This window comes from Gopherus evgoodei, chromosome 16, assembly GCF_007399415.2.
Source record: "Gopherus evgoodei ecotype Sinaloan lineage chromosome 16, rGopEvg1_v1.p, whole genome shotgun sequence".
Taxonomy (NCBI): Eukaryota; Metazoa; Chordata; order Testudines; family Testudinidae; genus Gopherus; species Gopherus evgoodei.
The window spans coordinates 7,249,219-7,271,554 of NC_044337.1; the positions used below are offsets into that span (position 1 = coordinate 7,249,219).

The window sequence follows — 22,336 nt, forward strand, 5'->3', positions numbered from 1 at the left end:
AACTGGCTGTGGTGCCTTATATCACTTGAATGTGGGATATGAAGCTGCTTTTGCATGATGCAAACCATTGCTTCTAGCTGGTCTCAAACAGCAACCTCTAGGTTCTGGTGGGTTAAAATACCAAGAGGATAATCAGAATGGAGTGATACTTGAAAGTCTTGATACCTCGTGACTGATTTTAGGCTGAAAGGAAATACTGTGTATCATAGGAAAGTGGAGAATCCCACGTGTGCAATGGTATAAAATGTGCTTTTCCGGTCTTGGTGCTTCCCGAGGTATTGGACTTTCAAACTATCCTCCCTCCTTCAGTCTACCAGCTTTTTTATGGAGCTACGGGACAGAATATTTCAAGTACGGAGGCTCAGACATGTCATTTCCATTCCCTATTGTGTTTTTTTGTATTAACCCATTATTTTAACATGCCTGACTTTGTCTTGCATGATTATATGACTTGTACATATAATTCTAGCCTGACCTTCGTAAACCAGCATTGGTGCCACATGAGTTTAATTAAGTAATGTGCCCCAATTCCATTACCAATAATGCATATAATTTATATAATGATTTACAGTTTCAAGTGCATCCCAAACATTAAATAATTACTACTCCCTGACAATTTGACAGGAAATGTTTTCTCTAGAGGTAGCATATGGTGCGGTGATGGATGGACACCTCTCCAGGTTGGGAGGTTTGGTTTGGTGAAACACCCTGAGGTCTGGATGCTTCTTTGAAATGTCTCTCAACTACCTGAATCTCTTGAATCTGTAAAATAGGACACAACTAGTTCAAGAAGAAGATTCAGTGAAAAGCTTCTGGTTCGCATGATCAGATCTGAAGGAGCATGAGACTGCTGGTTGTCTCGTGTTGGATGAGAACTGTTGTCTATTAGAATAGGAGCTGATCTGGATTCTGTTCCTGTTGTAAGGACACTCTGGGCTATCTGCAGGGTTTGAACCCAGGATGGTTGGAGCTAAAAGCTGGAGCCTTTACTGCTTGAGCTAACGGATGAGAGCATGGATTATACACATGAACAATTTGTAAATGCTTATCCTGAGCTTAAGAGGTCCATGTCAGTTCAGATCCACATTGGGACAGTTATTTGTAACAACGCTGCTTTGTGTTAGTGTGGATTGTGCCAGCTCTGCCACTGACTAACTGCGTGGCCCTTGGCAAGTCATACAACTTGTCTGTGCTTCAGTTTTCTCCATCTGTAGGATGGCAAGACAGCTACCTACTTCACATGCATTTTGGGAAGCGTAATGCATGAAGTGCTTTGAGTTCCTCGAAGGGAAGATACAGCAGAGCTGCAGTGTTGTAGTTCAGTAATTTGGAAGGTCTCTTCTGGCTTCAGCCTAGCAGCACAAAAATGAGAATTAATTAAATTTTAAAGTTCACACATCTATCAGTGTTCTGGGAGCAAGTCCCAGATGAAGTAAAACCCAGTATTTGCTGCATGTGTTGACTAAAAGCTCCTTTCTATCTAAGGCCACACAATACAGAGAGAAAAAAGCTACTCCACAATAGCAAACTGGTAACTAGAACCTTCATTATGAAAGGGTCCAGTTCAGTTTTCCTACGGGTAAAAGTTCAGGTCAGCCCTTTGCTTTTGGGGGAGGGGAAAGGAGTGAATGGAAAAAAAGGTTGCTCTTGTGTTATGTTAAGGCTGGACGTATCTAGTTTGTCTCAGTGTGTAAAGAACTATTGAATCATCTCTTACATCAGCATGACTTCAGTTCTTCTGCTAATGTTCACCATGCAGAGCAACTGGCTACATCTCACTTGGTCTTTCAAAGCAGACCGCACTTGTTTTGCTCAGCCCAGCAGATGGAAAGCTCCTAGTGAGAGACCAGTCAAGGTCTGGGAGCTACGATGGCTTGCGCCCGCTGAGGATCAGGCCTGATGTTTTCAGTGCTGTTTCACCAAGAGGAAAAGAATCACCCCTGACATCAAAACTTTCCTGATTCTGGGTTGAACTAAATGGATGTAGTTTTCCTCTTAATTCTAATACAAAATCTTAATCCAGAGTTTAATACTAACTAGTGCTCGTTCACTGAGCATCCTTCTTTCAACTTCCTTTTTCTTTCAACTGGGCTTTTCTCTGCTTTACTATTTCCTTTAATTGTGTTCTTTTTTCTGAGAAGGAAAGAGTTCTCTTTCTTACCAGCAAACCGTAAGACCCACAAACCCTTGAACGACCTCTTGTTAAAAGTGAATTCAGCAAGGCAATCTGATCTTGAGGAAATGGCTCTTGTATCTTGATTAACTATACAGGCACACTGCAAAGCTTTGGTTATAGACACACGGGAGTAGAACTACTGCACCTTTTGGACTGTTTGAGGATGACCTAGCAGTTGGATGTTGTAACAGGGTGGTCTGCCCCTTTACCCCTGTTCAGTTGTCAGACCCATGACTCCTATAGAGAGCTGCAGTCAGGAGGTTGGTGTCTGGCTGTCCCTGGAGCAGGTCTGAGAGATGCAGCGGGAGAGAGCTCCGGGCCCCCTAGCCAGTTAAGGTCAGGGAAATAGCTTGGTTTTGGTGTTACTTGGTGTGTGTTTGTGTTCAAATTCATTGTGCTCTGCAGTAAGGGCCTGAAAGAAACGGGGTGTGGTGTTAGCCCTTCCTGGGCTGGGGAGATGGGCCAGCAGTTTCCACGTGACCTGTCTCCAGTAGAAGTCAGTGCTTTATGGTTCAGGGGAATGTACAAAACCCTCGTAACGGACAACTGTGCATTCACTTGCAGGACGAGTTTTCCTCAGCTCAGTCATAGTGGTTGGCTTATGCCCTGAAGCATGACGGTCCATATCCTCTAGCTGTTTTTCCTGACTAGTGTAATTGAGGATAGAAGTCTATGGTTTTCAAGGGGAGCTAAGGGAGTTAGGTGCCCAGCTGAAAGCCACAAGCAAACTGAAGGGGAGAAGGTCATGTTGACCTAGTCATCCTCAGCTGTCTCTTTAGAGGCAGTACTGTTTCCCTCAGGCTGTGTCAGAGCAGCTGGCATGAGTTGTAGCTCCTTTGTCATAGAATCATAGAAATATAGAGCTGGAAGAGATCTCGAGAAGTCGAGTCCAACCCCCTGCATTGTGGCAGGACCAACTAGACCTAGTCCTACACCGTCTGCCTGGGGACAGTTACTGGCAGGCTGGCCAGGAGCACAGGCCATTTCTATCGCAGCACAAGAGCCGAATGTGAATCCGTTTGAAAGACAGCTATCCAGTACAATCAGAGCCAACAGAAAGGAGCACAAACTATGGCAGGCAGTGCTGGGATGTGAGGTGGCATGGCATATGGATTCTCTTGTTCAGAATCTCAGCTTTCATTAAAAAAAACCCAACCTCTGTCTTGCTGTTATGCTTGAAAAGACAACGTCAGACATGTGGGATGTAAACGACAAGGAGATGTCTGCAGAGAAGCAGGAGCAAAAGCTGGGAGAGCTGAGAACTGCCCCCATCACCTCAGCAAGGTGTTGGCCCAGTGGTGATCATTTAAATGTCAACACAAGCTGTTTCATTCCTTGTGTCTGAAAGGAGTCACAGCCGTGCACAGTGAAGGAATGATTGGCAGCATCGGTAAGCATACCAGCGAACAACCAGCCTCAAGCCTGCCAGGGACCCTGGGTATGTCCTTTGGTTGCTAGCCTGTGTGGAAGCCTGTGTGCCAAGTCTACACGACTGCTATTACCTGTGATATTTAGATTAAAGCCAGCATCTGTACTCCTGACTGTGCTATCAGTCCTTTCATCACTTGGCAGTGTGGATGTACCCTTACTGTGGCTGACGTGGTGCCACAAGTGGGTGATGTCTGGGAGAGAGATAATTGAGGTTGGCTAAAACATGGCAAGTCAATAAGAACTTCAGAGGGACCTAGCAAAACTGAAGAGATGAAATTCTTTGTTGATTATATGTATCCACTCAGACACATTTCTGGTTTCTAAATTAACTGTGACCTCTCAGGAAACAGATCTGGCCACCACTGCACACAGTTCAATGACATCCTCTGTTGAATGTGCAGTGGGGTAAAAAACAACACTCGCACTCTCTCTCACACACAACCAACCCCCAAAATTCTCAAATGCATAAAGAAAGGAATAGAAAATAATGCTGAAAATATGATGATGCCACTGTATATAAATTGAGGGTATACTCTCTCATGAAATAATGTGCTTTGTTCTGTTTTCCATATTTAAAAAACAACCACCACATAGATGCAGCAAAAAGAAAAGGGGTTCTGAGATGGGTGAGGAAAATGAGTGGAGGCCTGAAGCAACTTCATGTGAGGAAATATTGAAAAGATAGACTTCAGAGAAGAGATTAATAGAACGAGACATGGTAAAAATAGACAGATCAGACATTTCTGTTTACCCTATCTCATAATATGTAAGCGAGGAGATGTTCAATGAAACAGAAAAGCAACACTTTTAAAAAGAAAATACATCATGCTCTGCTTAAGTGACCTATGGAACTCATTGCCACAAGATATCAGCAAAACCAGCATCTTAACAGGAGTCTGAAAAGGATGAGATATAATATATCGCTAGTGAGAACCCTCACAGTATTATTAGAGAAGATGAAAAATGTATTAAGACTGTAAAGCCTCAGGCTTCAGGGCATAAACCAGCAGTTCTCAAAATTTGGATTGCATCCCCACTTGGGGCTGTGCCATCAGCAGATAGGGTCATCTGTAAATGAGCCAGGTTCAGCCCACGAGACAATGCCGTCTGACCTTTAACATGTCCGGATCTGCTCCACACATGCTGTGCCAGGAGGCTGAGGTACAAAATGGCAGCCTCCACCACAGCGCGTACCACATGTGCGAAGTCCCACTGTGCGGAGGCCACTATTTTGTAAAATGGTGGCCTCCTGGCATGGCGTTTGTGAAGCAGGTCTGGACACGTTGGCTGTGTGAATGCCATTTTTCCACTTGCACCATACGACTGTGCAAGCATCCAGCTGAGAGACTTGAATGCAGAAGTTTATCTGTGGGCAATATCTTTATCAACAGAGCATCTTCTCTGAGCTCTGAGGAGCCTGTGCTAGCCTTTTCTGCAGTGGCTTGTAAGCTCCTTAAAACAGGGCCCATATCTTCTTTTATGCCACCCTGAATACCCTGCTGGCACTTGATAAAGAATTATTGTAAGTCACTGTCTCTGCTTCCCTAGTATCACCACATGGGGCCTTCCTAAGTCCTGCCTCATTTGCCTAGCAGTGAATTCCTCTTTCTGATTTGTAGTAAGAGGCACAGTGGAGCCATTTTTATGCAGAATCTCTGCTGCAGCCTCCAGCAGTGAGTTTGGTGGTGTGGTTATGAATGAAAAAGGAGAGTGCGAGAAACGTGCTCTCAAATATGATGAAGCTTTCTTTGAGTATGGCTTCACTGGTGATTTTGAGAGCATGAAGAAAGGCCAAAATGCCGGCTATGTCACATGGTGTTATCTAGCAAAAGCATGAAACCTAACTAACTTAAACACTCAAAAACCCTTCAGAACGAACACTTGGGCAAACTAAGTCATTTTTCCAGCTCTGGAAAGAAGACCTTTCGGGTCACCAAGTGCCGTTCAAGAAAGCCATGTCTGTCTGTGACTGTGTTCAAAAGGCATCATTTGAGGTGAGTTTTACCACATCATACAGGCCAAAAATCCTCACACAACTGGAGAGACTTTGATTTTGCCAGCTGTAATCGTTATGGTGAAGATAATGGTGAAGGGAAACTCAAAGCCATATCACTCTCTAACAACATAGTGAAACGGAGGCTTGAGGTGTTAGCAGCAGATCATGAAAACACACTGGTGAAGCATCTGCAAAACATGGATGCTTTTGCTCTTCACATTTACGTGAGCCCTGAAGGTCGTGATGCACATTTATTGACTTTTGTGAAGTACATATGGCAAGGTACAATTCCTGGACACAACGGCACAAGGAATGTTCTGTGTGCTACATGAAAGACAAAAGTATCTCGTGTGATCACATGGTGGGCTTCTATCTAGTTGGAGGTCTGTCTGTGGCAGCCCACAAAGCAGGTCTGTGCTTTGATGAAGAAAGTTGCTCCGTCTGCTGTATAGACTCACTGCATGATTCAGAGAACAGCTGGCATCTAAAGCTCTGAGTCCAGAGCTGGGTGAAGTTTTGCAGCCGGTCTTGTGTATTGTGAACTACATCAAGACTCAGCCTCTTTGCAGGTGTGTGTTTGCAAAATTTTGTGAAGGCATGGGGTCCAGTCACAACATGGTAGTGTTCCACACTGAAGCTCGTTAGCTCTCGTGAGGAAAAATACTGGAATGATGTTTTGAACTGAGAGATGAGCTGCATGCCTATGCAATGGATTGCAAAAAGAGTGAATTGATTTTCTTTGTGACCGAAGGAAGATGTGCCTATGTCCCAGACATATTTGGGAAACTGAATGAATTGAATAAAGGTCTGCAAGGAAAGAACACCCACATCCTTCATCTGAATGATCAAATAACAGGATTCATGAAAAAAAGTTGTTTTCTGGAAGAATAATCTATTGAAGACAAACAATGACTCCTTCCCACAGCTTTGCAAGTTCCTGGCTGACAATGAAATTGTTCAGCCACCCACATAGGTGATTGCTGAGCATCTCAGGTAGATGGAGGAACAATTTACATCCTTTTTTTCCTGACTTGGACGTGACAACATCCAATTGGATGCGAAACCCCTTTCAGTGCAAGCCCGAGATGCCATGGTTTCGCCAGCATCTGAAATCAAACAGCTCATTGAAATTTCCTGCAGTCAGTTCTTGCAAGGAACCTATGCCCAACTTTATCTCCCAGCGTTCTGGTGCACTGTCAAGAATGAATATCCTGCACTATCAATGTGCGCCTTGCAACTGCCAGTGCCATTCGCGAGCACATATTTGTGTGACTCTGGATTGAGCGCACTTGTATCCATCAAGCTTTGGTACGGATCTACTGTTGATGTCACATTGGCGATTAGATATTCAATTTCTGCCACGCTACCGGATTTCGAGACACTGTGTTGTTACACTCAAGCCTATGTGTCACATTACAGAGCATTCAATAACATACTTCATGTGTAAATTCCTTTGCTTCTTCAGTTGCTATGTTGCTTTGCTGCTGGCTGCTGTCACAGGAAACAGCAAGTCGCAAAATGGGCACAAGTCGCAAAAGTTTGGGAACCCCTGGCATGAGCCCTTTATTTAGTGTCTGGGGTTAGGGAGGATCTAATGCTATGGGCTACTTAATAACTATCCATGATGAGGTTTCTTTTACCTTCCTCTGAAGCATCTCATACTGGCCACTCTCAGAGGCTCCAATTCCGCAATGTACTTAGTGTACTTAAGTCCATCTCTGTTCAGCAAAGCAGATACTTTACTTTTTAGGCTTGTGGCTACATCTTATTGACTTGAACGAGACTTAAGCCAGTGCTTATGTTGTATTGGGTCCAGAGCCAGGGTACTAGGCAAGGTCTAGTTGTTCTGAGCTGGCATGGCAATGTTTTTATCACCAGATCAAGGTATTTCTACTCTAAAAGGAGCCTAAATTATGTTACCATGTCTTATTAAGCAGTTTAGAGCTTGACACAAACTGGAGCTTAGTGGGGGGTCTTTCTAATTAGAGGCTTGGGCAAGGACCTGAGATAATCCTTAGCAACTCTTGAATGAGCTCATGCAGGCCATCAGGCATTGTCACGGCAGCTCTCATAGGAGATTTGGGCAGTGCAAAAACGTGTTTGCAGGGAGCTGCCAACTTTCTTTTTTAAACTAGTGAATTTATTATTATTTTCTTCAATTTAGTGCTGGTGAAAAACTTCAGATTCACAGCTCTGAAGATTGATTATCTCTTCCTCCCCCTCCCCCTGTCCTCCCCCCGAGCAGGAGCTTCATGGGCAGCTGCAGTACAAGTCTCCTCCATACTGTGCTTCAAACCTGAAATGAGATGAGAGGGAAATTTAATCTCTGGTCATCTTAAATCTTTGGCCGCTTTGCTGGCTTCTCCAGCCAAGGAGCCCAGTGATTATCATTGTAATCCCAATTTTTGCTATTGACAGGTGTCCACTAGAAACTAGATTGTCAGACCTTATAACACCTTATGAGCAGCAAATAAGTGGGTTGTAGATGGAAGCTCAAAGGGGCAGATTTTGCGTTGTTCTGCACCGTGTACATTCACTTACACCAGTGCAGAATGGTATTAAATTATTTCGGGGAAGTTCTATAGCCTGAGTTACACAGGAGATCAGACTAGATGATCACAGTCATCCCTTCTGACCTTGAAATCTATGAAATCAGAAACATGTTCACTTTGCCTTGCCGTAAATGATTGCACAAGGTGAAGCACAGTGGCAAAAGAGGCCCGTAGGTCTACTGTCAAGTTCTAAAGTTCCACACTACTCTACAGAATATGGACTATTTTCCTTTGTCGCTTTGTACCATTTCCAGTAATCAAGGTTCAGAAATGTTTGTCTGTTTGTAAAGATTAATGGCATTTGTTCAGCCCATCATATAGGAGTTTTCACACAACGCACAGTCAACCTGTGGAACTCCTTGCCAGAGGATGCTGTGAAGGCCAAGACTATAACAGAGTTCAAAAAAGAACTAGATAAGTTCATGGAGGACAGGTCCATCAATGGCTATTAGCCAGGTTGGGCAGGGACGGTGTCCATGGCCTTTGTTTGCCAGAAGCTGGGAATGGGCGACAGGGGACGAATACCTGTTCTGTTCTTTTCCTCTGGGGCACCTGGCATTGGCCACTGTCAGAAGACAGGATACTGAGCTAGATGGACCTTTGGTCTGACCCAGTATGGCTGTTCTTATGTTCAACATTTATTAAAAGTAGAAAATTGTAGGTTTTTTTTTTCTTTTTAAACTTCAGTCAAGTGGCTTTTTTCATAAAGTCTCTGCATCCTTTATGGAGTAATACAATTATCCTTTCCCCTAGTGTAGTGCTCTGATCCAGGGGTTCTCAACCTTTTTCTTTTTGAGGCCTCCCACCAACATGCTATAGAAATTCCATGGCCTGTCTGTGCTACAACTACTACTTTTCTGCATGTAAAAGCCAGGGCTGGCATTAGGGGGTGGCAAGCAGGGCAGTTGCCCAGAGCTCCACGCAACAAGGGGCCCTATGAAACTAAGTTACTCAGGCTTTGGTTCAGGCCCAGGCAATGGGGCTTCGTCTTTCTGCCCTGAGCCCCAGCAAGTCTAATGCTGGCCTTGCCTGATGGACCCCCTGAAACTTGCTCGTGGCCCCCCAGTGGACCCCGGACCCCTGGGTCAGAACCACTGCTCTAATCTGTCTCAATTTGGTCACTTTTAGCTAAATTGAATGAGCAGAGAGTGCAACAATTGCCAGTTGCAGAAGCTATCTAATTGCTTCAGTGGGAATGCTCAGCAGCGTAAATCCTTCCTGTATTTAGCACCTGGCAAGAGGAGGCCCTGAGTGCCTCCTGCAAAATACTGGGAACCCTCCACTCCCAGAGCCTGGCAAATTTCGACCCATAATTTTGTGTTTCTCCCAGTGCTAACATGGTTGAAACGAAGATTGAAGTGGCTACACCAAGACCAATTTAAAAGTGCAAACTAGGGGGAATATAAAGGGCTGTCAGCTTTCTTCTGCTCTTTAGCTGAATTTTTCCCCTTGGTGATTGTGGACAGTAACAGAAAAATCCATTCTTTGTCTTTCCTCCTTTTAAATCACAGCTGGCAAAAGCACATGCCTTCTGCATCTTACTGGTTTCTTAAGCTGTGAATGCTCCCGTAAATTGAAGCTGTCCCGAATGGCAAGAGTTGGTGTTGCTCAGACTTTGAAGCCTGCTTGCACATCCATGAAGCTGCATGGCTGGGGCACGTCTTTGCCTCTGCTCTCCTGCATAGTCTCTAGGGAATACTAGTGAGTTATTTTTAAAAGTTACTCACCTGTCCGTAGTCTAGACTGGCAGAATCCACCTGGGGAGCTCTAGCATTCCTGACCTTCTCTTTGTGGGAAAGAGAGCATTCCTAATGGAGGTTCCTAGCCAGGCCGAAGCCCCAGAGCCCCATGGGAAAGCCATGTACATGAAAATACTTTCCTGCAGGATATTCAGTGCCAAACATCCATTGATTTCAACGTGAAATAAGCAGAGCTTTAGAAGGTCACGCTGATACGGCACAGTTATAATCAGTGTTAGGGCTAATGGCAAATGGCTGTAATGGGGAAACGTTTGTATCTCAGCAGAAGACTAGAGAAAGTAGAAGTGCTAGGAAATGTTATGCGTGTTTCAAGTGCTAGAGCAGATATGGAGTATGTGTAAGTGAAACAGTCCGATGCCACTATGACTCTCCAGATGAAACCCATTTGCAGACAGTGCATTAAAGATGAGTTGAATACTTAAAAAAGAAATATATAATGCAAAAACAAAGATCTCATAATTTGGGGGCAAATCAGCCTCCTAGTCCCTTAGACCACGAGTGGGCAAACTTTTTGGCCCAAGGGCCACATCTGGGTATGGAAATTGTATGGAGGGCTGTGAATGCTCACAAAATTGGGGGTTGGGGCATGGGAGGGTGTCGGAGCTGCAGGCTCCGGGCGGCGCTTACCTCAAGCTGCTCCGAGAAGCAGCGGTATGTCCCCCATCCAGTTTCTACACATTGGTGCTCTTAAGCAGCTCTGTGCGCAGCCCCATCCGCAGACGCCGCCCCTGCGGCTCTCATTGGCTGCAGTTCCCAGTCAATGGGAGCTGCGGGAGCAGCACTTGAGGCATGGGCAGCATGTAAAGCCCCCTGGCTTCTCCTACGCATAGGAGCCGGAGGAGGGACATGCGACTGCTTCCAGGAGCCGCGTGGAGCGGGGCAAGCCCCCAACTCCACTCCCCGGCTGGAGCGCCCGGAGCAGGGCAAGCCCCGGACCCCAAACTCTGGCAGGAGCTAGAGCGCTGGATTAAAATGTCTGGAGGGCCGTATGCAGCCCCTGGGCTGTAGTTTGCCCATCCCTGACTTAGACGCTCAGTCCCACGCCAGGGGAGAACGCTTCATTGCTGCCATCTTTGTGGCAGCAGAGGTTGTTCTCCAGCCCCTGTTGCAGTCTCAGAGGTACATTGGTTCTTGCAGCCAGTGCTCTGTTCCTTAGATTCACCAGCCACTGCCATGCGTCCAGTGCCATCTTTGCACTGGGTCTCAGCAACTCCTGGTAGAGCTGAGCTCAGAGTCAGTGCTCCAGGTATGTGAAACCCCCTGTGCAGTCCAAAATCTGTCCCCATGCTATAGAACCACACCACTTCTTCCCCAAGCAGAAGAGAGGGGCAGGATTCCCCTAAGAGAATGTTTGGATGGATCTAAAGGGCCAGATTCTCAAAGCAGCTCCGTATCCAGTGTGCTGAGTTGTGAAAATCTGGCTTCTGCTGAAGGTTCTGAACCCTTCTAAAAATTCCAGCCTAAAATTACCAATATGTATTTTGAATCAAACAGGTTGTAAATTAGGCCCACATACCCTGACATCCCAGTTAGACAGATAGCGCAAAGCTTCAGCTGGTATTTTGTCTTTATGCTTCTTAATCTGTTTGGCCTCGGGAAGGAAAATAATACAGGGAATCTCTGATAGTACGTCAACCTAATCATTCCACAGAACAGGCCAGTGAATTATTATCGCTTCCGGTTGTCCAGGGAACTGCTAGTTTTTCTGGCTGGCAACTTTTCTGCTTCACATGTAGTTCATATTTGGATCCTTTTTACTCAGAACTGCAACTTGGATGGGACAATTTGTGTGTGGGGGGGGGAGGAAGAGGAGGTTTTGCAAGGGAGAAAAGAACTTTTAACACACCCCTTCCTGTTCTAGTTGTGAATGAGCTTTTCGTTCAGTTTATTAGCTCAGATCTCACTGTAATTTGAATTTGATGAATGTGGTTAGCCTAGAACTGTGTTAAAAGTGGTTTGGCACTGTGTTTACTCTGCCTTATGCCTCTGCTAGGAAACCATGCGTCCTGATCCTATGCTTTTTAGGCAAGCTAAATACTCTTTGAGCAGTTCTACACTAGAAACTTTTGCTAGTATAGCAACATCAGTCAGTGTGTGATCAGGGTGAATAAAAATCAATGATTTAATAAAAAAAATCAGGTTTTTTTATTTAAATTGGAATTTTTGATAAAATGCTTTTTGAGGAAAAACCTCTCTAAAGATAGTTTTAATGAAGATACATTATAGCTCAAAGATATCGCATTATGGAATAGGGATTATAATTTCTAATTCTATTGTATGAGACAATATATTCATGTCATGTTTAAGAAAAGTTTTATAAATGAGTTCCAGTCGTTCATGGATTAGAGACCCAATCTTATGGGGTTCCAGGGGCTTTTGTATAGATTATTTAGGCTAATCTTTCTATCTACCCAATGGGCCTCAGTGCTCAGTCTAGAAGATACCGTCAGAGATGCTTAGTTTTGCAGTTCTCAAACTGCAGATTTGTGTCTCCAGAGCTAACATGCTCGTTAACAGCAAAAATGTTTTTAAATAAATAAATAAATAATATATAGCGGTGAGAAATAAGACATCAACCATGTTGTCCCTCTGCAAATTTGTGTACACAGAGTTAATGCTTTACCTCTCTCTAAAAGTGCAAAGTTTCAAAAAGTTGTATGACTAGAAGATTGTTGGGGGTGGAATAGATCTGGACAAGGAGAAGTGTGGAGATAACTGTGAGAAGGGAGGGACAGGCAGTATAAACAAAAGTGAAACTATTTGAGCAGCATATTCCAGAAGTCCTGAGGTCTTTCTGAGCGTAGCCTTCATTGATTTGAGATCTACCATACCATTCCCTCAGTGGAAGGGAAAACCTATAATGGCAGCAGGCCATAAAAGAGACGCAGTTTGGGAATATTTTAGTGAAGTTCCTCTACGTGTGGGTAAGACGGGCATGAGTGCAAAACGCAAACAGTGAAACAAAGAAATAGAAGGCCTGATTGCCCGAATGAAACGACATCATGAGAAGTGTTCCTTCGCAGGAGGAAGCTGCATTGAAGATGATGAAAGGAACATGTCTGAACATGCAGGATCTTCAGGTTGGTAAACTTTTTTATTTCATACTTCTTTCTTAAGGACTGCTTGTCTTCCTTCTGGACTATTCTTGGATTCTCATGTTTGAGTAAAAAATATAGTTGTTACTCTATAGTACAGTAACTCCTTGCTTAATGTTGTAGTTATGTTCCTGAAAAATGCTGCTTTAAGCGAACCCGTATTAAGCAAATCCAGTTTCTCCATAAGAATTAATGTAAATGGAAGGGGGGAGGGGTTAGGTTCCAGGGAATTCTTTTTGCCAGACAAAAGACTATGTTTACACACACACACACACACACACACACACACACACACACACACACACACACACACACACACACACACACACACACACACAGTAGAAGTTTTAAACAATTTAATACTGTACACAGCAGTGATGATTGTGACGCTTGGTTGAGGTGGTGAAGTCAGAGGGTGGGATATTTCCCAGGGAATGCCTTACTCCTAAATGATGAAATAGCACTTGGCTGAGCCCTCAAGAGTTAACACGTTGTTGTTGTTAATGTAGCTTCACACTCTACAAGGCAGCACAAATGGAGGGAGGAGAGACAGCATGGCAGAGAGAGACAGAGACTCTGTGTGTGTGTGTGTGTGTGTGTGTGCGAGAGAGAGAGGCATTGCCCCTTTAAGTGTGCTGACCCCATTCTAAGTACATTGCCTTTTTAAATAGATCAGCAAGTTGACAGCAGCTGCTCCCAGCAAGCTCCCTCCTTCCTGAGCCCTGTTGGTGTACATCCCCCCGCCCCCCGGCTCTGTGGAGATGGCCCGATGGGGTAAGGGAGTGCGGGGAGGATGGATACCCTGACATTAACTTGCACAAACACACGCGCACACAGCAAGCAGGCGGCTCCCAGGGCAGGAGCAGCACACGGCAGTGGGGAGAGGGACAGCTGAACTGCCCGGCAATTGATAGCCTGCTAGGTGGCTGCCGCACAGGGAACTTAGGGGAGCGGGGAGGTGATGGGGGGGCTGCCGGTCCACCCTGGTTTCAAACCCCCACCAGCTAGCTCCAGTGGGCTGCTCTTTCTGCAAGCAGTGGACAAAGCAGGTGGCTTCCAAACAACATTGTAGGGGAGTGTTGCGCAACTTTAAACAAGCATGTTCCCTAATTGATTAGCAACATAACAACGTTAACTGAGACCACTTAGTGAGGAGTTACTGTACTATCATTTTAGATGCAGTTGTGATAAAAAAAATAAATAGATGACATAGGCAGAACTTCCTTTTACAATTTCACCTTCAAAGTAGTACTGAATGTCCGTGAATGCAATGAGTAATACTAAATGAGCAGTGTGGTGGTAATAATTAAATAACTGCATTGACTTATTTTGTTTAGGAGACTCCATCCTCAACATACAGGATTCTGAAGACTATCCATCTTCAAGATCACCATAATTTTCTATAGTTTCAGAGTTATCTGCCAGTGATAGTATTTCAGTCACATCATGTATGTCACATAGCCACAGTTTATCACCTGTAGCAAAAAGAAAAAAAAAACTTCATCCAGAAACAACCATAGATAAGTTTATGTTAAGAACCAGCTGATTGCAAAAAGAAGTAATTGATGAAAAAATTGTCTGTTTTGTTTATGCAACAAACTCTCCTTTCTGTATGATTGAGAACCGACACTTCATTAACGTGGTTCAGTCATTAAGACCAGGATACAGTCCACCCAACAGAGCGGATGTCACAGGCAAATAGCTGGATAAAGTGTATGAAAGAGAAATTGAGCAGTGTGCAAAAGGTCTAGAGGGTGAAATTGTTAACCTGACTCTTGATGGGTGGAGCAATGTCCACAATGATCCTGTTGTATGTGCTTGTGTGACAACAGAAGAAGGGAATGTCTTCTTTATAGAAACAATTGATACATCAGGAAATGCCCACACAGCAAAATACTTACAAGAAATAGCAGTAAAACTATAACAAACCGTGAAAAAAAATTCAAACGTCTAGTGTGCAGCCTGGTCACAAACAATGCTGTAAATGTATCCAAGATGAGAAGAAATTATTTAGAAGAGCGTGAAGAGAGTCCCAAGTTAATAACATATAGTTGCAGTGCTCATTTTCATGCACCTCCTAGCCAAAGACTTTAGTGTTCCAGAAATAAAGGCTAATGTTGTTGAAATTACAAAATACTTCTCTAACAACCGCTTTGCAGCAGCTGCTTTGGAAAAAGTGGGAGGAACCGAGCTAACTCTCCCACAAGACGTGCGATGGAACTCAGTAATGGACTGTTCTGAGCACTATATCAAGAACTGGACTAATCTGATGACAGTTTGTGAACAAAATCATGAAAAAATAGATGGCATCTATGGATAAGTTCTCAACATTGGGCTTAAGAGAAATGTTGAACACATGCTGAGTACCCTGAAACCTATTTTGTAGCCTTGAACAAAATGCAGGGAAATAGCTGTTTTATTGCTGATGCTGTTGAAATTTGGAAGGAACTGAGTGAGATCTTGAAAAGAGAAATATGCAATGACAGAACTAAATGACAAGCATTAAAAAAACGAATGGGACAAGCACTATCTCCAGCTCATTTTCTTGCAGATATTCTCAATACTCAGTACCAGGATCAAACCTTAATTGCTGAAGAAGAAAAGTTGGCTATGACATGGACATCCAGCAGTCATCCCTCCATAATGCCAACTATCATAAACTTCAGAGCTAAGGGTGAACTATTCAAGAAATCTATGTTTGTGATGATGTTTTCAAGAAAGTCACACCAGTGAACTGATGGAAATCACTTAAGCACTTAGATTCAGAGACTGGTGAAGTGATGATCTTACTTTTAATAGCAGTAGCTTCTTCTTCTGGTGTAGAAAGAATATTTTCTTCCTTTGGACTAATTCATTCCAAATTGTGAAATCGTTTGGGACCTGAAAAAGCAGGAAAGCTTGTTTTTTATTTTCCAGATTATGAACAAACAGGAAAATGAAGGTGAAGATGACTGAGTTAGCCAATATTTTAGCAGAAGCCAATATTTTAAGTTTCTCATGGTGACCTCGCTGGCATGGTCGATTTAATTTTTGTTTTTTTTAATATTTCATTTAACTATTTTAGTTAAAAACAGTTTTAAAAAAAATAAACCTGATTTTAAAAAAGTTGAATGTGTAACTAAATTCAAAAATTCATTTGCTTGTTTTGTTAAAATATATGTTTGCTGTTGAAGAAAAAAATCAAGAATACATAAAGTTTGTTTGTTTGTGTTAGTTTAAATAAAACAATTTAAATGTCTGTCTGTCTGGTGGTGATCTCCTCCTAATACAGCATGGCAAGAAAATCCTCCAAATAATAATGATTAACCTGTTGAATTGGCAATAATTCATCTCCCAGTGACCTCATCAATATCTACTTCAATTACCTTTGGTAAATGAAATAACCAAACAATCATTCACTTTCTGATATAGCTGTAAAACTAATCTGAAAAGTTTTCAAAATAAATCACTTTAAAAATGTCTAGTGTGTACCTTCTAAAAATAAAACCTACATCTATCTCTGAGTTGTGAAGAATCTGTATTAAGGTTATAACAACCAACAAGAATGCACTTTTATGTAGAAATCCATGATTACATTGAGTCTTCCTGACTAGTGATTTAAATCAAATCTACCCCGAGTGTGATGCTTTTGGTGATGCTTCTCTACCAGCAAAAGCCCTAGTGTAGACACAGTTATACCAGCAAAAAACTGATTTTGTCGGTGTAGCTTATTTCACTCATCGTACCAGTATAAGCGATACACCAGTATAAGCAATACACCAATATAACGCTGTCCTCAGGAGCCAAAAAATCTTACCGCATTATAGGTTAAACCGCGTTATATCAAACTTGCTTTGATCTGCTGGAGCATGCAGCCCCGCCCCTTGGAGCACCGCTTTACTGCGTTATATGTGAATTCGTGTTATGTCGGGTTGCGTTTTATCGAGGTAGAGGTGTACTAGCAAAAATATTTGTTTGCCAGTATAAACTGCTTCTGCCCTGGGAGAGTTTGCTGGTGTAGCCGTGCCAGCCAAACTTTTCTGGTGTAACTCTGGCCTTTGTAACGAGAGCTTTGCCTGAGGTGGGCATGCAGGATTGGGTAGCGCTTTGTTTGACATGCTAGATGTTGAAGGATGATCAAATAAATGTAGTTACTGGGAATGCTACAGAGTATTTTTACCTTGAAAACCTATCGTTAGAAGTGAGGGACCAGATCCCCAGCTGATGTAAGTGGTCATGGCTCCATTGACTTCAGAAGAGTGACACTGACTTACACTAGCTAAGGAGCCAGCCCAAAATAAGCAACTGGGTAAAAATGGCATCCAGTTTTTTGGTGGGAGGAGGATTTGCTGTGACATAGTTACTATGGCAGCTAGCCATATCTTCCTGTTGAGGCTCAGTAACCTGTAACCCCTCTTTCTCTCACCCTCTGTCTGCAGGATTTAATGCCATGGCTGCAGATGAAAGTGCTACGGAAAAGCAAGTAGGGGAACCAAAAATGACGGCAGATGGTGAAACCAATGGCTCCTGTGAGCGCAACGAAGCTGGTAGCCACCCAAACCCAACTAAAAACACTCAGGACAATACAAAAGTGAGCCAGCAGGACTCCAGTACTAAATTAAATAGGATAGCAGAGAATGGCATTTCAGAGAGAGACAGTGAGACCGGGAAGCAGAACCACATGAAAGCTAATGACTTCACACATACTTCTGTAACAGGGAGCAATGGATATATTTTAACTAAGCAGATGGCACAGGAGCAGCCCCTAAGGACTACAGGCACCTTTGCTTCTCTCACTGGCCATGCTGCAAAAACCCTCCCAGGAGGAGCAAGCAAAGGGAGAACTCTGAGCGCCTTTTCTCAGATGCAGGCCACCATGCCAGCCAAGCTCGGGGAGGGGAGTAAGGACATGGATGCTAAAAAAGCCACCACCACCAGCGCTGAAGTCAAGGTCCACAGAGCACGGAAGACAATGCCTAAACCCACACTTAGCCTGGTAATGTATATACACTGCAGTGAGTTGCTCTGCTACTAAATGGCCTTGGGTTTTTTTGTGGGAAGGGGAGGGGCGCGTGGGGCATGGTACCCTGATCTAAGCCAACCGGTGTAATTTGGAAGTGTCCAGCCAGGTCACTGATCTCTTTCTCCTACAAAGAGGCAGGGGTGATAATAGGGTTTATAACTCGCTGCTGCTGTTAGCTTCACACCTCCCGCTCCCAGTTTGTGTTTCTAAGTGTGCAACTGATCAGTTACCTCCCCCAGCATATTTGTGTGAGCTCCGTAATTGCCTTTCAGCCTCAGCTATGCTGCACTTTCAGCCCTTTTACTAAATCCACGGGGTTGCTTTGGAAACAGATTCCATATAAGGCCAACTGAAAGGAACATCATGCACAACCCCGATGGAAAACTCTGGGAACTTCCCACTGTCGATGTCTGGGTTTTATTCTGTTGCACATCACTGAGTATCCTGGTACCTTTCTGTCCCTTTCTGCAGTTCTTATTTGTTATTTAAACGTATTCATTTATAAAATGTGCCCTTCTGAGTGACTCAGGGTACATGCCCACTACTTAATAAAACGCACAGTTCTGCCTTCTCTCAGATTTGGGGCATGGGAAACACCCACTTCCAAACAATCCCATCCTTTCCCCTTCGAGAACTGAGGTGGGTTTTGCTTTGTGCATTAAACATTAGCAAACTCTGGCTCTATCAGATCAGCTAGGCGGGGAATGGTTTCCAGAACTGAGGCCTTTCCACTGAGAATGCTCTGCCACCAGCTCTTCGGCACTTCATGTCTAAGATCTCTTAGCTAAAGCATCCCAGCTGCTCTCCACTGCTGTAGCTGCTCATGGAGAAAGAGGCAGACTCTTCGATAGCCAGCACCCAAGTTAGAGAGAGTTTTATAAGCCAGGTTTAACATTTTGAATTGCACCCAGAAGCAATAGGAAGCCAGTGCAGCTGATGAAGGACTGGTATAACGTGTTCCCTTTAGCTGCCAACATCTTATGCCCCAGACGCACCTTCCAAATGATCCTCAAGCAGAGACACAAGTGCTGTAACAGGGCAATAATCCAGTCTAGAGGTCACAAAGTTGTGGGTCCCTGTGGTGAGGTCTGGATCAGAAAGAAAAGGCCCGAGGCACCTAGCCAGAGGTAGATGGGAAAAGGTCCTGTTAGTTGTCCACACCATCTGTGACTCCGGAAGCAAGGGCACTTCAAGATAGTGCACTCTTGGACACACAACCTCACTAGGTGGGCACAAACCACCTCTCCCAGACCATACCCCAATTGCCTTCTGTCTTCTCTTGATTGCACTTCGGTGAGCTCCCTTTCACTCCTGTTCCCATTTCGGCTAGTGATGGGGGAATCGCTACTGCACTTCCAGGTCTGGTGAAAGCACAACATTGAACTGCGTCTTATCCAAATAAAGCACTACAGCCAAAACTGCTTTGCCATCTCCCAGGGTGGCCTCTCATATACTTGGATTAAGCAGGTCAGCAACACAAACCCTTGTGGAACCTCACATGGAGAGCGCGATCCCTTGGGGCAGAGGAACAGGAGGAGGCAATTTTTCTGTAAGAGATAAACATCAGGTGAGGAGAGATTACCTCACTGCTCTTGCCTCACTTTTATTTGACTATAAATCAGAATAACTTGTACCTAAACCCACAAGGCTGCGGCGGGTTTGTTTTAGAAAGCTGGAGGGTTAACATTTGCAACCAATTGCATGGCTGAATTTACGTGCACAGTTACTGTGATTGCTTGTGCACACGGCTATTTGTGGTCATTTGCAATCGCAGTAACGGCACAAAAATTAGGCATGCAGTTGTGCACACAGGTTTTTTAAAATCACATCCTCAAGAACTCTCTCCATTTAGTTTTGGTCAAGAGAGAAGGAAAATACACAGTAAGACCAAGCCAGTGGGTGTTGAATAATTGTCTGTCTGTGCTCAAGCCGTTGCATCTGACTTTGAGCACAGGGTCTTCCATTTTTATCTGATCTAGTTTCTACAGACAACAAAACATCTGCTCAATTCAGCATTCAGGATAGTTATTGACTTTCCCTCCGGTGGCTTTTGGCTACATCCAGTTCTGTGTTGAGAAGCACAATGTCCAGACTGGTTCTCATTTTTCAGTTTCTTGGTTATCTCTGTCTCTCTGTCTATATGACCTTCATCACCATAGTATCCCAGTGTCTTTTAAAGTATGACTCCACCATCACACCTGCCTTTTCCACTTGGTAAGTAAAGCAGCTAAGTTGCAGGTGGCACAGCCTTAGCAATAAGTCTTTACCCTTTGGAGATCAAGCAGCAGACAAGGGGGTGGAAGACTGCAGCTTCTACATTTTCATGTTTAGAGCATTGTTTTATTCCTGCTAGATCCTTGTGTTGCCTGCGCCAAGGATAGGAAAAAATTAGGATTCCTTAGTCGTCAAATTGTAGAATCTTTTCTCCTGGCCTCTGCAAGATTGGTTGGGAAGAGAGACTTGCTTCTTGGACTTCAGTCCCCCTCAAGCAAACTTGGCATCCCCTTTCTGTGTGAATTGGATGGTCTTTGGTAGAAATAGAACAGGTGGCGATTGGGTGCTTCTCCACCTGGAAGTCACTCTCAGAAGCAGAAAAGCAGCTAGGAACCAAAACACAGCCATAGATTTCATTGCTACAGGTCTATGGTGATTTTGTTTTAAAATACTGATATTTGTAAAGCATCAGCCCAACCACTGTGTTGCACGCATGTCCTTGCATCTTTTACCCCACGTGAGAGTTTTTTTCTTTTCTGGTTTGTCCACCTACAGCTTCATCAGGCACATGAAAGGCTTTGCGAGAGGAGGAAATGGGCCAAAAGGAAGCTGGTTGTAGGTTTTAGGCTCAAATGCTTTCAGAACGCTTCTGTTGATCATATATTTTCTGGGTAAAGAACCCCATACTCTGCCCCACTAGCATGAAAATTTAAACCCCTTATCAAACTTAACTTCATTTGCACAACTCTAGAAGAGCCTAAGAACTTTGATAGTAAAACCCTGCTTGTATTTTATCTATTGAAATACAAAAAGCAGTGTTGTCTGGTGGTTAGATCAGGGCATGGCGTCAGGAGACCTAGGTTCTTTTGCTAACACTGAGGCTGGATCTACACTAAAAAATTAAGTTGACCCAGGTACGTCACTCGGGTATGAAAAATCCACACCTGTGAGTGATGTACTTAAGTCGACCTATCTCCCAGTGTAGATAGGACTAGGTCAACGGAAGAGTTAGTACATGACCTCAGGCAAATGACTTTTCCTCCCCGTGCCTCAGTTTCCTTTTCCATAAAACAGGGATAATGGTGATGTAAATCCATTTAAGGTCCCCAGACAAAAGATGCTGTGTCATTACAAAATGTTGTTTGTCATATCAATGGTATGTTACAGCCTGATACCTAACTCCTTCTGTGCTCTCCTATGTAGTCCACATGTTCAGAGAGTCCTAGGGAGTTCTCGCACTTGACTAACTAAGAATAGACAATTACAAATCACCAGCCAGTAAGCATCTAGGATGCATTTGCATTCTTCTATTCTCTGCAAAACTAGAGCATTCAACTGTCAGAACGTGGAGGAATCCTGACTGAAGTGATTGTCTTTCAAATGGAACGTCCCATGAGAGCAGAAAGGATAGTCTCTCCTGAAGGAAAGTGAACTGTACATAACCAAAAACCCAAACAGTTGTGAAAAAGAGAATGAGATATAATTATAAATGATCGTAAGGATTTGTCTAAACACAGAATTTCACCAGTTTAACGTAACTTAAGGGCTTGTTTACACTTGAAAATTAATGTGAAATAAGATAGGGTGTGAATTTAAAGTGCAATAGCTGTTGTTGAATAACTCCCTATCTGGGCACTCTTATTCTGCAACAAGAGTGTCCACACATGGAGTTTTTCCGAATAGCTATTCTACTTTAAGTTCACACTCTAAGTGAATTCCCATTACCTTTCAAGTATAGACAGTGAAGTCAACAACTCTGTGTAGATAAGCTCTAAATCCTTTTTTTAAACTGAAGTTAAACTGGTTCAATTTTGTGTGTGGACGCTCTTACACTGGTTTCAACATGGCTTGTATCTCTTTAACTTGCGTGGCAAGCTAAACCGATGTAAGCCAAGTTTACACTGATATAAGGGTGTCCACATACATGGGTCAACTTTAATCTAAAATCACATCTTTGGGCTATGTGTACACTACAGACCTTACAGCGGAACAGCTGTACTGATGCAACTGCCCCGCAGGAAGCTCTCCATGTAGCTGCTCTGTGCTGGTGGGAGGAGCTCTTCTGCCGACATAGAGTGTGCACACTACCACGTATGCTGGCGAAACTTGT

General features: G+C 43.7%; 1 protein-coding gene across 7 annotated transcripts in view; it reads left to right on the forward strand.

Moving 5' to 3' along the window:
• EHMT1 (euchromatic histone lysine methyltransferase 1) overlaps positions 1 to 22,336 on the forward strand; it is a 174,533-nt gene that overhangs the window by 81,140 nt on the left and 71,057 nt on the right. For all 7 annotated transcript variants that reach the window (XM_030535179.1, XM_030535181.1, XM_030535180.1 and 4 more), the window contains one exon: positions 17,429 to 17,985. In XM_030535179.1, the coding sequence (XP_030391039.1) occupies positions 17,440 to 17,985 (546 nt within the window). In that variant the 5' untranslated portion in view covers positions 17,429 to 17,439. Of the gene's footprint in view, positions 1 to 17,428; positions 17,986 to 22,336 lie in introns of those variants that run through there.